Source organism: Octopus sinensis, linkage group LG17, assembly GCF_006345805.1.
Source record: "Octopus sinensis linkage group LG17, ASM634580v1, whole genome shotgun sequence".
NCBI classification, from domain to species: domain Eukaryota; kingdom Metazoa; phylum Mollusca; class Cephalopoda; order Octopoda; family Octopodidae; genus Octopus; species Octopus sinensis.
In genome coordinates this window covers 23,408,931-23,423,951 of record NC_043013.1, presented here as the reverse complement: position 1 = coordinate 23,423,951, position 15,021 = coordinate 23,408,931, and the positions used below count along the sequence as shown (strand labels likewise).

At 38.0% G+C, this 15,021-nt stretch overlaps 1 protein-coding gene across 9 annotated transcripts in view; it reads right to left on the bottom strand.

The window, feature by feature from the left end:
- The window catches only part of LOC115220774 (PP2C-like domain-containing protein CG9801), a 143,817-nt gene that overhangs the window by 61,447 nt on the left and 67,349 nt on the right, over positions 1 to 15,021 (bottom strand). For all 9 annotated transcript variants that reach the window (XM_029790916.2, XM_029790918.2, XM_029790915.2 and 6 more), the window contains one exon: positions 3,358 to 3,503. In XM_029790916.2, the coding sequence (XP_029646776.1) occupies positions 3,358 to 3,503 (146 nt within the window). The remainder of the gene's footprint in view (positions 1 to 3,357; positions 3,504 to 15,021) is intronic.

The following is a 15,021-nucleotide window of genomic DNA, read 5'->3' as shown; positions in this document are numbered from 1 at the left end:
TGTGTGTGTGTGTGTGTGTGTGTGGAAAGAAACAGAGGAAGAGGAGGAGAGGTTTGAGAGAAAGGGAGGAGCATTGATGTGAAATGTATAAAGAAAAAGAGACATTGGAGAGAGAGAGAGAGAGAGAGAGAGAGCATGGGAGAAACGGCCATCAGAAACAGTTGTTGTTGCTTAGCTCCAGGTCGGATCTGACTGAGTAAACCTATGATCAAAGACATTCCAGGCATGACCATCTCATCCTTTTGTAACATACATGCAAGGTGCTCAAGATCACATTATCAAAAATGTGGTTGTTATTTCTAGCAGGGCAACTGACCACGTAGGGGGTTTTATCATTGGGTTAGAAACAGTGAGGAGAATTTGGTAAGAGGCATGAGGTTGGGGTAAAAGGATGAAGGCAGAAAAATATAAAGATAGGTGGAGGGGTGGGGGTAGGTGATAGGAAAAGAAGGGAGAGCAATGTAGAAAGAGAGGAAAAGAGTCTGATGCCTGCATAGGAGGAATGGATCAGTTGGTGGTGGCCATGATAAAGAAAGCATTGGTTGGAAGGAAGATAGAGAGAGAGAGAAGCAATGGGGGCAGATGAAAAAGGTCAGACACGAATAATAAAGGGTTTGATAATTAGAAAGATGAGAGAAATGCAAATGGAGAGAAGCCCAAAACATTAGCAGATTAGGGGGTAGAGGGTGGGCAAGCAGGTGGAGGGGGATGGACTGTGGGGTGTTTAAAAGAAAATAACGGAAAACATTGCAGGAAATAATCATTAGAGGGAGCAGGGTGACATTTTGTATGGAAAAGGGGGAGGGGTGGCGGGGAGGCTTTTAATAGGTTTATTAGTAAACTTTGGTTTCACTCAATGTAATAGTCAGTATGAAGGTGTTAGGGATGGTGGTGATGGTGCTTTGGGAAAGTGGGTGGGTGGGTGGGTGAGTAATGGAAATACCAATTAATATACTGTAATTTGGCTCAATTAATTATAAGAGACCCAGACAAAAATCAGTTTTGTGTCAAATTACCAGCTCCTTACTACTACTGATGATGATGATGATGATGATTTCTGGCACCAGGCCTGAAGTTTGGAAAAGGAGTACAGTCAATTATAATGATCCTAGTACATTACTGGTACTTTCTTTTTATGAAGTTGAGAAAGATGAAAGGCAAAACTGAACTCAGTGAGATTTAAACTCAGACCATAAAGGGATGAAACAAAATACCACAAGGCATTTTTCTCCCAAGTTCTACCAATTTTCTGGCACAACACCCTAACGACAAGGACTTCTTTTAATTGCTACAAATGGCCCAAAACATTGTGGAAGTACAAATGTGAAATACATAAAATACTCACATACACAAAGACATGTTTCATGTTTGCCCAGCACACAGCCTCCCCGTAACTCACAGGTGGACGAAGGCTATGTTCTTTATTCCCAAATGAAAGCAGAGGGCTGATCCAACCTGCACCTGATATCACTTGAATATAAAACCACACACATACTGACCTAGTTTACAAGAAAGATCTTCTAGAACAGGTCTGGTTGCTGACAGCTGCTACAAACCTCTACCCGTAGAGTTTGACCAAAACAGACATAGCAGCACTGGGGTGTTGCTGCTGGACCAAGTGGAAATTTTTAGAAACTGTCAATAAACCCTGATAGTAAACCATTGTTGCTCATACTCTCTTGTAACCTTCAACAGAATATGAAGACCGATGTTCCAACGACTCTATTGTCAACCAAGAAAAATTAAAGGAGCACCTGACAACATTCCCAATACCCAATGAGGATGATATTTTCTTTTATAGGCACAAGGCCAGCAATTTCGAAGAGGGGGTGGGCAAGCTGATTGTATCAACCCCAGTACATGACTGGTACTTATTTTGCTGACCTTGGAAAGTAAAATAACAAAGCTAGTCCTGACAGCATTTGAATTCAGAAAAGAAAGCCAGGAAAATGCCACTAAGCATTTGGTCCAGTGAGCTAACCATTCTGCTAGCTTACCAGCTTCACAGTAATATAATAATAATATAGACATAGGATATAGTAACCTTTAGGAAGGACAAACAAGGGTGCCTAATAATCAATGTGGCAATGCCAGGAGATCAACATATCATCATGAAAGAAAGAGAAAAGGTTGATAGAGACCTGAGAACTGAGATCACTAAGATGTGGCAGCTACAAGAGCCAAACTTAAGGGTTATCCCTATTGTCATCAGAGCAGTGGGTTCAATACCACCCAGTCTGAAAAAAACATCTGGAAACGTTAGAAATACCCTACAATCTAGGTGTATTGCAAAAGTCGGCATTACTTGGAATTACACGCATATTGCATAAAGTATTGTCTGTCTGAGGTTCTTGTTGTGACTTGACAAACAGTATGAACCCCTGGCAGACACAGTGTCTTCAATCAACAACCTTACAATAGTGTATACAGTGCAACATCTATAATGATGATGATGATGATGTGAATTATAATAACTGGTATGTCACATGTATTGAGAAGAGCATTGTTGATGTGAGAATGATTACCACCAATGTAATTTTTTCTTACATAACTTTTATTTTGAAAATGAACAATCTGGTGTGTTTAGTTTAAAGGCCTATCAATGTATGCAGTGAGATTCTTTGCCCTAGAAGTCGGGAAGACACTTGGCAAGAAATGGAAACAAAATTGAAAGAAAAAAAAATGATGATAATAAAGGCAAAAGAGCACATTGGAATGTTAGCCAAGAGTGTGGCTTCAAAACAACAGAAAAGTGGAATGAACACACACGAGAGGCTGTGATAGAAAATGAGAAGTACAGGATCTTGTGGGGCTTCACTATAAAGACTGACCATACTATCAAAGCAAGAAGACCAGATGTGATTCTAGAAGACAAATAAACAGCGTAAGATTGTAGGTTTTGCAGTTCGCTATAATAGGAGAGTCGATAACAAAGAAATTGAAAAAAAAATTGAGAAATATCAGGATCTAGCCACAGAACTGAAGACTCTGTGGAAGATTAAGACAATTATTCCTTTGGTAATTGGTTCACTTGGCGCATCAACCAAAATGCTGCCTGGAAGAGATGGGAATTGAAAGTCATATAGTCAAGCTGCAGAAAAGTACCATCCTATATTCTGCAAGAATCCTAAGAAAAATTCTTGAGATATGAGGAGACTTGTGACCAAATCTCAAGATAAAATACCTACCACATAAATTAGCACCAGTGAAATAAGAGAAGCAATTCCCAAGTTGAAAGCAAATCATTTTTCATTGCTCACAGACATATACAAGCAAATAAAGTGTAATTTCTTTCACAGGCCATCATGACCTCCGTGACCCTTTCAAAGGAAACATCAATGAAACAAGATGACTTACTTTTAACTTCCTCACATGCTAGTCCTAAGTCGGGTCCAGAATAACTTGCAAATAATTCCTCGGAAAACTCAGCCAGTCGCACCAAAGGAACCTCAGTGTGTGTACGGCCATGCCAGATTTCAGTGTCAAATTTTGTACTGTATTGCCTAGAAAAATAATCAGGGAGTCATTAAAATACAAGAAAAAAATTAAACAAGATATAGAGAAATATATACCACATGTGTAAATACATGTATTCACATGTGTTCATACATGCATTGATAATATATAAACACATACATACATATATATATATATACATATATATATATGTAGTTATATATATATATGCATATATACAAACACACATAATATGCACAGTTTCATAAATCTGCATATTACATGTATGCAGTGTTTGCTGCATGTCTACAGTAATTGAATCATATTAGCACAATATTGCAGACATGTAACATTCGGCAATTAGCAGCTGATAACGATGCAACTGATGAAACAATTGTAGTGAAATGTAATAAAGCCTGTTCAATCCATCCGCTCGTGTTGAAATTTCTTTGTTTATACTCTACACATATGTGTAGATGTCCACTTGCACATCCAGTAACAGAAGTCCTATCCTCTGATTGCCAGAGAGGATCCTTGCAAAGCACATTACAAACTTATTACCAAAATTATATACCCTTTTACTTGTTTCAGTCATTTGACTGCGGTCATGCTGGAGCACCGCCTTTAGTCGAGCAAATTGACCCCAGGACTTATTCTTTGTAAGCCTAGTACTTATTCTAGCGGTCTCTTTTGCCGAACCGCTATGTTATGGGGATGTAGACACACCAGCATCAGTTGTCAAGTGATGTTGGGGGGACAAACACAGACACACATATATATACATATACATATATACGACGGGCTTCTTTCAGTTTCCGTCTACCAAATCCACTCACAAGGCCTTAGTCAGCCCGAGGCTATAGTAGAAGACACTTGCCCAAGGTGCCACGCAGTGGGACTGAACCCGGAACCATGTGGTTGGTAAACAAGCTACTTACCACACAGCCACTCCTACGCCTAAAATTCTATTTGTATATGATTTCTTCTTTTATGTCTTACCTGTTTCAGTTGTTAAATGAAACAGTCAAGATGTCACACTGAGGCACCAGCCAAGACGTCACACCGAGGCACCAGCCAAGACGTCACACCGAAGCACCAGCCAAGACGTCACACCGAGGCACCAGCCAAGACGTCACACCGAGGCACCAGCCAAGACGTCACACTGAGGCACCATCCAAGACGTCACACTGAGGCACCAGCCAAGATGTCACACTGAGGGACCTGTTACTCCATCAGTCTCTTTTGGCAAAACACTAAGTTACGAGAGCACAAACAAACCAGCACCAGTTATTATCAAGTGGTGGTGGTGGGAGAAAGACACACACACATACATATATGTGGCTCCCGTGCTGGTGGCACGTAAAAAGCACCATTCGAGCGTGGTCATTGCCAGCGTCACTTTACTGGCATGTGAAAACCAATATTCAAGCATGGTTGTTACCAGTGCTGCCAGACTGGCTCCCATGCTGGTGGCACATAAAAAACACCTTTTGAATGTGGTCGTTGGCGGTAGCATCTGACTGGCCTTCGTGCCAGTGACACATAAAACGACCCACTACACTCTCAGAGTGGTTGGCGTTAGGAAGGACTTCCAGCTATAGAAATTTTGTCAGTTCAGATTAGAGTTTGGTGCAGCCTTCTGGCTCACCAATCCTTAGTCAAACCATCCAACCCATGCCAGCATGGAAAGTGGACATTAAACGACAAAGATGATGAAATTATATATATATATATATATATATATATATATATATATATATATATATATACACACACACACACACACAAAATGAGCTTCTTTCAGTACACACACACTCACACATGTACATAAGGCAGGTTGTCTCACTCAGACCACTTTTCAAAAGAACACTGAATGTGTTCTTATATGCAGAATAAATTTCTTCCTTGAGTATTTACTCAACATATCTTGAGACAATTGTGATGAAGTTGGACAATTTAATGAGCATTTCTAATCTTACAAAGAAAAAATATGGAAAACATTTTAACGTGATGCCAATTTTGGATTGGAAGCTGAAAAAAGTTGGTTCGTTGTTTTGTTTGCCCCGTCCAGATGAACACATTTAAGGGGAGGACAAACGGCACACAGAGATCTGTGTACATTTCTAAACTTCAATGAATAATATTTATATGTGTGTGTGTGTGTGTGTGCATAATTGATAACAAAGAGGAGAGTGGAGATTTATTCATATCCCAAACTTTTTTTATTAGAAATGTTTTCTACAGCATATATAACACTGACCTACATACAAGTGAAGCTGACCAGTGTCAATATCTCTTTTAACCCATTTAGTCCCACTGTCTTATAAACAGGACACTAAATGAGAACATTAAACAAGCTATATCACATTGTCTCAGTGTCCTATTTATAAGACACCAAGTATTTCCATTTCTACTTGAAGTAAAGGAGTTTTAATAATTATTTTTTTCCTTTTAACCTAATTTTCAATCATTTGTAAAAATTTTAAATATTCAGAAATTTAAGTACTCTGGGACTTAATGGGTTAAGCTTAAATACTATGTCATTGGATTGTGGTGGGATAGGCGGCATCAATAACAGTTTGTATCTGCCAGGGTAATTTATCCCTTTTGTAATCTCTCTCTCTCTCTATATATATATATATAAATATAGGCCTGCACCTCTGGAGCTGGCGATCTGGGTTTGAATCCCGCTGGGACCATGAGAACAAAAGAACCCTCACACATGGGTTGTCTGAGTGCTCGCCAGCGTACCCTGCTGAAAATGAGTACTTGCCCCTTCTCAGGGTCGCAGCACACATCACAGCAGTGCTAGAAACCAGAGAAACCAATCCCACCCAAGGCGTACTAAAATGGACAGCAGGTGGACATCCGGGAGTCATGACTCGGATGTGGCCTGACCCCCTAAGAATGTCAGGAGCTAAAGGCCGAAACACTTGCCTAAAGGGGGTTGCTCCTCTGAGAATCACCTGCTGTTACGCTCTCCCTGAGTTTCTTCCCACCACTATATATATATATATATATATATATATATATATATAAATGGAACAAAAACACAATAGAGGGCATTAAAATGTTCAGACAGATAGACAATACAAAGGCAGACAACAACAATTAGAAGGACAGGCAAAAAAGATGGGTCATTTGTGACTTCCTTTTCTCAGTCAAGTACCAGAAGTCACGACCATTTCGGGCAGTTACACTTGAGATGGTTCGATCCGGTTGCCCATATATATATATATAATATATATATATATATATATATATATATATATATTTAGTTTAAATGATATTTCAAAGTAAATATTGCATGTAATTTTATTTGGGAAATTTGATGTGTGTAAACGTTAAATTAGTTGCCTTTGGATTGAGTTACCATCAAATTGTTGAAGTTGAGCTTTTGGAGAGTTAAATGGCAACTTGGTGTTGAGTTAACATGGATTTACATTCTATAGTTTCATGCAAAAAATTTGTATATTCATATAATGGATTCATGCAGAATATGTGTTCATGCAAGGTATGTATATATAACCATATCATGGTTTGATGAATAGGTATGGATTTAATGTCCTAGCAGTTTACACATCTGCACACATCAACATGTGTGTGGTGTGTGTGTGTGTGGTGTGTGTGTGTGTGTGTTTTGAAATAGGAATGAAATGCATGCGAGTATTATGCAAAGAAGAGCAGAGAGAATCATGGAAAACTGAATTAGCAAACCTATTTTGATTCACAAATAAAGATGAACCAAACAACAGTTTGGGAGACAAACTCTCAGTCCCACATATCTTTGACTCTCAAGTGAAGACAAGTCTTTAACAGCATCTTAACTTAGCAAAGAATTAAAGCAGGACTTTCAGTTACTCTTATATAGCCAATTATTTCTCAATCAAGTCAAATAAGTTGTTAGACTGGGCAGACTAACAATAAAGAAGTGATATTGAACCAGTGCATGTGTTATTACTGGCATAATGACCCTTCCAACTCACAACAATGACTGTATCTTCTCATTTCTAACTGGTATCCAATGTGTTTAATGTTATTGAAAGAAATGAGGTTTCAATGTTCATACTTTTACTGAAAGGGAGCGTGTGTGTGTGTGTGGGGGGGGGATATATGAATTTTCTTTCGTTTATTGGTTTCAATCCTTGGACTAGGTCCGAGCTTGGTCAGTGCTTTAAACTGTTTTCGTCAATTTCATCAACCTCTCTGCTTTAACCGATATTTATTTTATTAGTCTACTTCTCAAATGATTAAATCCTGATGGTAGACATGATTTCGATTAAATATCATATTTTTGTTTGATGTACTGATTTATTGGCCATTCCCTTACTCTCTCTCTCTCACACTCACAAAGACGAGTGTCTGCAAAGTTTCTGTCTTCCATATTTTTCTCCCCCCTACAGTATTGGACAGTCCAAGGCAACGATATCTATTCAAAGTGCTCCACAGCCAAATTGATGCCAGAATTTTATGGTTGCAAAGCAAACGGTCAAACTAAAGGGTTTGACCCAAGCAAAAAGAAAAAAATATAGTGTAATAGGTGTAAAACAACTTGCTGTAAACAAATATGAAAAAATGCGTGCTCGTGAACGGGGGAAGGGGGGACTCGGAAAATGCACATCATCAGACCATAACCTTTAAACTCTAGTGTTTGACCCAAGCCAAAAAAAAATAAATTAAAAACTAGTGTAAAAGGTGTACAACAACATATAGTAAACACATTCTTCATATATATATATTTTTATATATATATTTCTTTACTACCCACAAGAGGCTAAACACAGAGGGGACAAACAAAGACAGACAAACGGATTAAGACGATTACATCGACCCCAGTGCGTAACTGGTACTTAATTTATCGACCCCGAAAGGATGAAAGGCAAAGTCGACCTCGACGGAATTTGAACTCAGAACGTAACAGCAGACGAAATATGGCTACGCATTTCGCCCGGCGTGCTAACGTTTCTGCCAGCTCATATAGCCACTCACTCTCATTCAGGTACTGGGGTCCTACCATTCTGTTTGTACCACCAAACTAACTCTCTCTCTCTCACACACACACACACACACACACAGTTATGGAGGGAACCTGTAGAAGAGTTAGAGCCAAGAAGATGTGGGATGAAGAGTTGAGAAACGATCTTCAGAGCCTCACAGAAGAGGAGACAAGTGACTGAGGCATCTGGTGGAGACATGTCAAGCTAAGTAAAAATCATGACCCTATATACTGGCACGTCCTTTATAACCAGACCAACTGACTAACACCTGTCAATACCCCAACCACAACCCATCTTCCCAACACCCCCTTTCTCTCCATCATTTGCTACAGTTACCTCCTTACTATTACTAAAATTTCCCCTCATATTCTTATGAAGCATCCCTCCTTACCCCCTCTGTATAACTTATAACCTCCCCCACCCCGGATACATCTCAATCATGATCTATTCCTTTCTCTCCCTCTCTCACTGATTTATGGATGATACCAGAATCCCTACACCTCGCCAATGGACCAACTGCTACAGTTAATGTCCTTGAAAGACTGACCACAACATGGTCTTCACAGTTACCACCAACAACTACTAGAGCAACACCTGTTGTTACAAACAGAATTGGGTGATCAAGAGGAATATTCCAAGGTGTTAGTTGATCCATTTTGTTGTTTGCCCTGGCAGTGGACCCCTTGTCGGTCTTGTCAAAGAATTCCCAGGGTTACAGATTGGAATATGCAGAAAAGAATAAAACAAACACACATTTTTAGTTGATGACCCAATGTTATGTTCTGGTGACATGAGCAACATTGAGAGGCAATTAAAATTGGTCATAACATTCTCAAGAGACATAGGAATGGAGTTTGAGCAAGATAAATGCCAGGATTTTCTCAGAAAGAGCAAAAGAAACTGACAGGCATCCTCTGCTGTGCTTGGGAGGAAGTTGTGTAGTGTGTGATCATCGCATTGATCAAGACAGAGAAAGTTGTCATGGCAACACCTGCTCAGAGGCCAACGCAAAGTTGCAGAAAGTGTATGAAGAGGAGTGTATGATCCACATACGAGTGTACGAATGGTTCAGATGTTTCCAAGATGGCCGAAAAAATGCCGATATTGATGAACATTCTGGGAGACCTGCAGCCAGCAGAACTGAGAAAAACATTGCAGATGTGAGAGGAAATCATTGAATCACCATCCATGAGTTATCACAGGATATTAGGTTAGTTATGGTTCAGTTCAGTCCATTATCACTAAAGATTTGGGTATGAGATGCATGTCTGCCAAGTTTGTGCCAAAACTGCTTTCAGCTGACCAAAAAGACACTCGGGTTTCAGTTGCACAAGATCTCCTTGATTGTGTCGAGAACAACGAAAACTTTTTGAAAACTTTGCGTAGGCCTCTGAACAGGTATCGCCAAGCTTATGGCAAAATTTGATGCAAATTCTCTGCTCAACTTTCTCTGTCATGGTCAATGCAACGATCACATGCTACACACCTTCCTTCCAATCACTGCTGTAAACAGTGGAGGTGAGCTAAAAATGTTAAAACTTAGTGCATATGCACAGCAGAGTTCGGGGTCAATCTGTGCCAAGCGGCTTTACTCTGTACTTCAGTTTCGTTACTATGGCAACAGTTCGGATACTAATTGATCGAACTATGTGTATATATATATATATATATATAAGGTTAGTAGAGTTAGAGGTTGGAATAACCAGCTAAGGGATAAAAATATTCGTTATATTACTGGTATAACTACCAACGTTAACTCTGGACATACATATATGTGTGTGTGTATTATTATTATTATTATTATGGTTGTTTTACACATATTTTCCGTTCTAGCATGAATCTGCTCCATGTAAAAGCATGGTTGATGGCATGTCTAATCATAAAATCCATACATGTGTGTATGCATGCATGTATGTATGCCAATCATTTGGATTTTCTTTATCATTCCCATTTTCATTTAACAAATGAAATAATCTCATTATTTATAATCTTTCACAACATCTACTTTGTACTCTTACTTGCTGGTCAGGAATTCATTTCTCTGTTTAATGTTTAACTTTTTAACAAAAAAGTGCAGCTTGTACAGTGAATCCTGGCCGTATCTATAATCCTCATTCCTTTGTCACAAAGACAACTATTATTTACTCTGACTACGCTGCCACAATGATTCTATTCTGAGCAAAACCATCTCCATATTTAACAAAGAGACATGGCTAGGATAGAAGAAACTCTGAATAAAAATTTGACACAACAGAAGAATACAACTAAAGAAGTGAAAAGTTCCTCTTTTCTAATGCAGATGGCATGATAAAATACACCCAGTTCTTGCAGAAAAGTGGTCGGTTATAGAAACAGAATCCCTTTATAGAATCATTGCCCTCTGTCAGAAAATGTAAGAAACAAAAGCAAATGAGGTAGAGGACATTTTACAGCAACCTCATGGGGGCCATTGACACCATAAATTGCACCAAATCCATGCAGTTAAATGGTTCTAAATACAAATGGTATCCAGCTGTAAAAACCATGTCTAAAAGAAGGAAGGAACACGCAAAGGGGATGTGCATTCTGCAAGCCTGTGCAGATGACCCATCTGAAAGGACAGCAACTCTGAATAAATGTACTGATACAAAATAAAGCGGGTTCTTTGGTTGTTCCACAGAAAAGAACATGTGCTGATGGCATAATAAAAGGAACCCAGTCTGGTGATAGCAGGAACAACCAGCCATAAAACCATATCAAAAACACCACACACTCATTCTCTCTCTCTCTCTCTCTCTCTCACCCACGCACACACACACAATTTCATTTTTCAACAGGAAGTTATTAAACATTTTGACATTTTAAAGATAGCTTATTTTATCTTTTAATACTAAAAGATTTAGAAGCTTTGGAGAAAAACTAAGATAATTACTGCTATTTAGTTAGCAAATTTCTTTTTTTTGTTTTTCCGTTTTATATTACAATATTTTCAAATCGGTTTTTGTATTTATTTGAAACCTTACATTTAACTAAACATGAGAGCTAATGGCAGCATTTCCTAGGAAACACTTCCAATTACAAGGTAATTATTTCCAAGCAGAAATAAATCACAAGTTTACAAAGAATAAAATGGTAGATTTTTATAAAATTTAGAATGGTAAAAAAGTTCCAATTCAAATATAGTAGAGCATCAGAGTCTGATTCGTTAATGACTGTCCTCAACACCTGCTAAAATAATTACTTCTTGCACAGATTACAATACCACAGATTCACAAAGAATTTCAAGTCAAATAGATCTACAATTGTTCAGGACTTATTCTATCGACCCTGAAGAAATGAAGAGTTGAAGTAACCTCTTTGGGATTTGAACCTAGAGAATGTAAGAACAACATTCAATATTATAAAGCATTTGGTCCCATGCTGTACCATCTCTGCCACACACTCATAAGATCTCAGGTTTTTAGGATGAAAGTGACTTGTGACATTCAAGTTCTTTTATAAAGACATCAGTGGAAGTCATCAATTAATAGTGTCTTTCTCTTAGCATGTAATTATCTCTAATTAACAATTTATTGTTTTTCATGTGCATAGCAACTTGAGTAATTCATTCTCTCATCCTTAACAAATACACTCAACAAATTCAGTGAGCACACAGAAAGCTATGCTTCACTGAAGAGATCTAATAAGGTTGGAAGAGCTGGAATAATTAAAATAATATTAGTCATTGACTACAATTATTCTTTCCTCACAATATATTTACTAACCAGAACAGGGTTTGAAGACTGAATCATACAGACAACAGGAATTGAAACTAAGCAGCATATATGATGACCCACCTCTCACATCCTCCATCACAATTTTTCCCATTGTAATGATTTTCTTTTGACTAATCTCAAGCCTAAATTTTAATGCCATATTCAATTGTAATGACTCCAGTTACTTAAGGATAATTATATTTTAGTTTCCAGGGGGTCAGAAAAAAATATCAACTCAGAATGTAGGAATATGAAATTAAATGCTTATTTTAATTCCATGTTCTGCTGATGCTATCAGCTCAACGACTTCTTAATAAGGACTAAAACAACAGCAACAACAACAAAAACACAGACATCAGAAGATAAATAAAGCAAAATCTTTAACAAATCGGATATGTGTAATGATGTGAAGAAGATATTCTTGAAGACATTGCTTATCTCAATAAGGAAAACATACTCAGAGACTGTATTTTGTTTTGCTATTTTTACCAATTCACAAGAAAAGGAAGATAATTGAGGAAAAAGTGTTTAAAGAGAAAAAAAGATTGAAAAGAAACAATGTTTTTAAACCATTTTAGAAAGTAATTGGGTTTATTCATTTCTTGGTTTCATTTCCTTTTTAATTCATCCACTTTTCATATAAAAGGATTTTCTTTTAGCAATGAAAAATATTCACAAATACTTCCTCCAAATGCCTACCTAAAGAAATCAGAAATATAAAAGAGAACTCTACGGAAACATTAGAAAAAGAACATTGGATAAACTCCTAACAAGGATACTGGACCAGCCAACCATTTAAGATCAGTTGCTACAAGCGCAATCAGAGACCAACTCCCAGCCATAAAGCAACAACAAAACTGAAAGAAAATAAAGGTGGTGCTCCAGCATGGCCGCAGTCTTATGACTGAAACCATTCAAAGAATAAAAGAAAGAATGAATATAATGTCATTATTTTTAGAAGTGAGGTAATGGATAACACTCACTCCTTAGAAAAACCAAGATTATAACAACCAGGCTTCAGTTCCAATCTAGGATACTCCAAAGTCCGGAAATTAGACTCAATACAACAACAACAATAATAAACCAGAGTCAATGTAAATTGACCAAAGTACAGAAATGTGAAATGGCTGAAGGAATGAGGTGTTTAAAACCCGGCTGAAACCGGCTCTGGCTCTGAGTACAAATGTCTTGTTTTCATAAGTTTTGAATTAAAACCTTCCACCAAACCTTAGTCACAATTTATGTTCCTAGCACTAACTGAATGATAACTAAGTTATTTTACTAAATTCTGTATTATATTTAAAGTAAATGAAAGAAACACAAAGCATCTCAAAATAAATACAGTAATGAAAAGGTTAACAACCAGTTTAAAGTTCAAAGTACACACTAGATATTCTACTAACAACTATTAACCTAGTGATGATTGCAGTCACAAGCATTGGGCCTCATTTCGTTTAAGAAAATAAGAGCTTGGTGGTAGACTAGATCAGGATAACAAGATAAATGACCAGTGATAGATTTGAAAACTGACACTTGGTTGCTTCCAAGGCTAAACAACTCTGTATTGTTTATACTGTTGGCCTTCATTACACTAGCACAGCTGTTACAGTGGTCAGCAGCAGTGGGACAGCCACCAGTACTAGAATAGTACATCATTAATGAGTCTTGTTAATTGCTACTTTAGATAGATGAGATAAAGAAACACATACCTCAAGATATGTATGTGTACACACACACACACACACACATGTGCAGAGAGAGATAAGGCAGGAATTTAAACAAAATAGACATGTAAACAGATTATATGTTGACAAAACTAACACAAACCTATATATAGATATGTGTGTGTGTGTGTGTGTGTGTGTGTGTGTGTGCGTGCGTGTGTGTGTGCGCGCGTGTGCACGTAGTTGGGTTGGTAAGAAAACTTATCAATCACAAATTTGTGGATTCAATCCCAATAACTGGTACCTTTGGCAAATGTATTCTTTACCGTCAATTCAATCTAAGTTTTGTGGCTGAAATTAGGTACACAGAAACCCAGATAGATTATACCAGTAATTAAAAGCCCCATCCTTGGCATACACATACACAATGTCACCAGTGAGTGATTCAGTCAGTGGAGTGTGACTCAGCAACACAATCAACAGGTAGTTCTATTAACCAATGATACTGATGCAAGATCGCTTCTATTTCTGCATCCTCTCAATCCTAACATTTTGGAAGGCATCAATTTTTCTTTCTCAGGTGGGCTAGATGGTTCTTCAACGCCTGTCGTGGTCTTTTGTTGTCTCCTTTCTTCAAGCTGATCCCCTTACAGATCAGCTTTCACCACTTCTTGTCTCTCTCTCTCTCTCTCTCTACAACAGATTCCTTCCATTTGCATTTATCAAGTGTCATCCTTCATACACCAACACATGTCCACACCAGAGCAGTCTCCTCTCTTGCACACCAACATCTGATTCTGCTTACATCCAATCATTCCCTCATAAACCTTACATACCATCCAGTGGACTGTGTTAGCCTATTTCTTTCCACCTTTCATCACACAGCCTCTGCCTTCAGGAGGTCCATGCCTTGCTATTATGCATTATATCACACTTTGTACACAAGCATCATACAATCTGCCATTCACTAAGCCGAATTTTTTTTCCTACCCTATTCTTCAACTGCCTTCAGAATGTCCAAATTAAACTACCTAAATAAGGCAAGCGATCAACTACATCTAAGAAACCCATCAAGCATTTAATGGAATTCCTTCCATAGGTGTCCTTACTACAAGCTACTCCTGTGAATCTATTGCATATGTCAATCTGTTAGTCACGCTGTGATCCCAC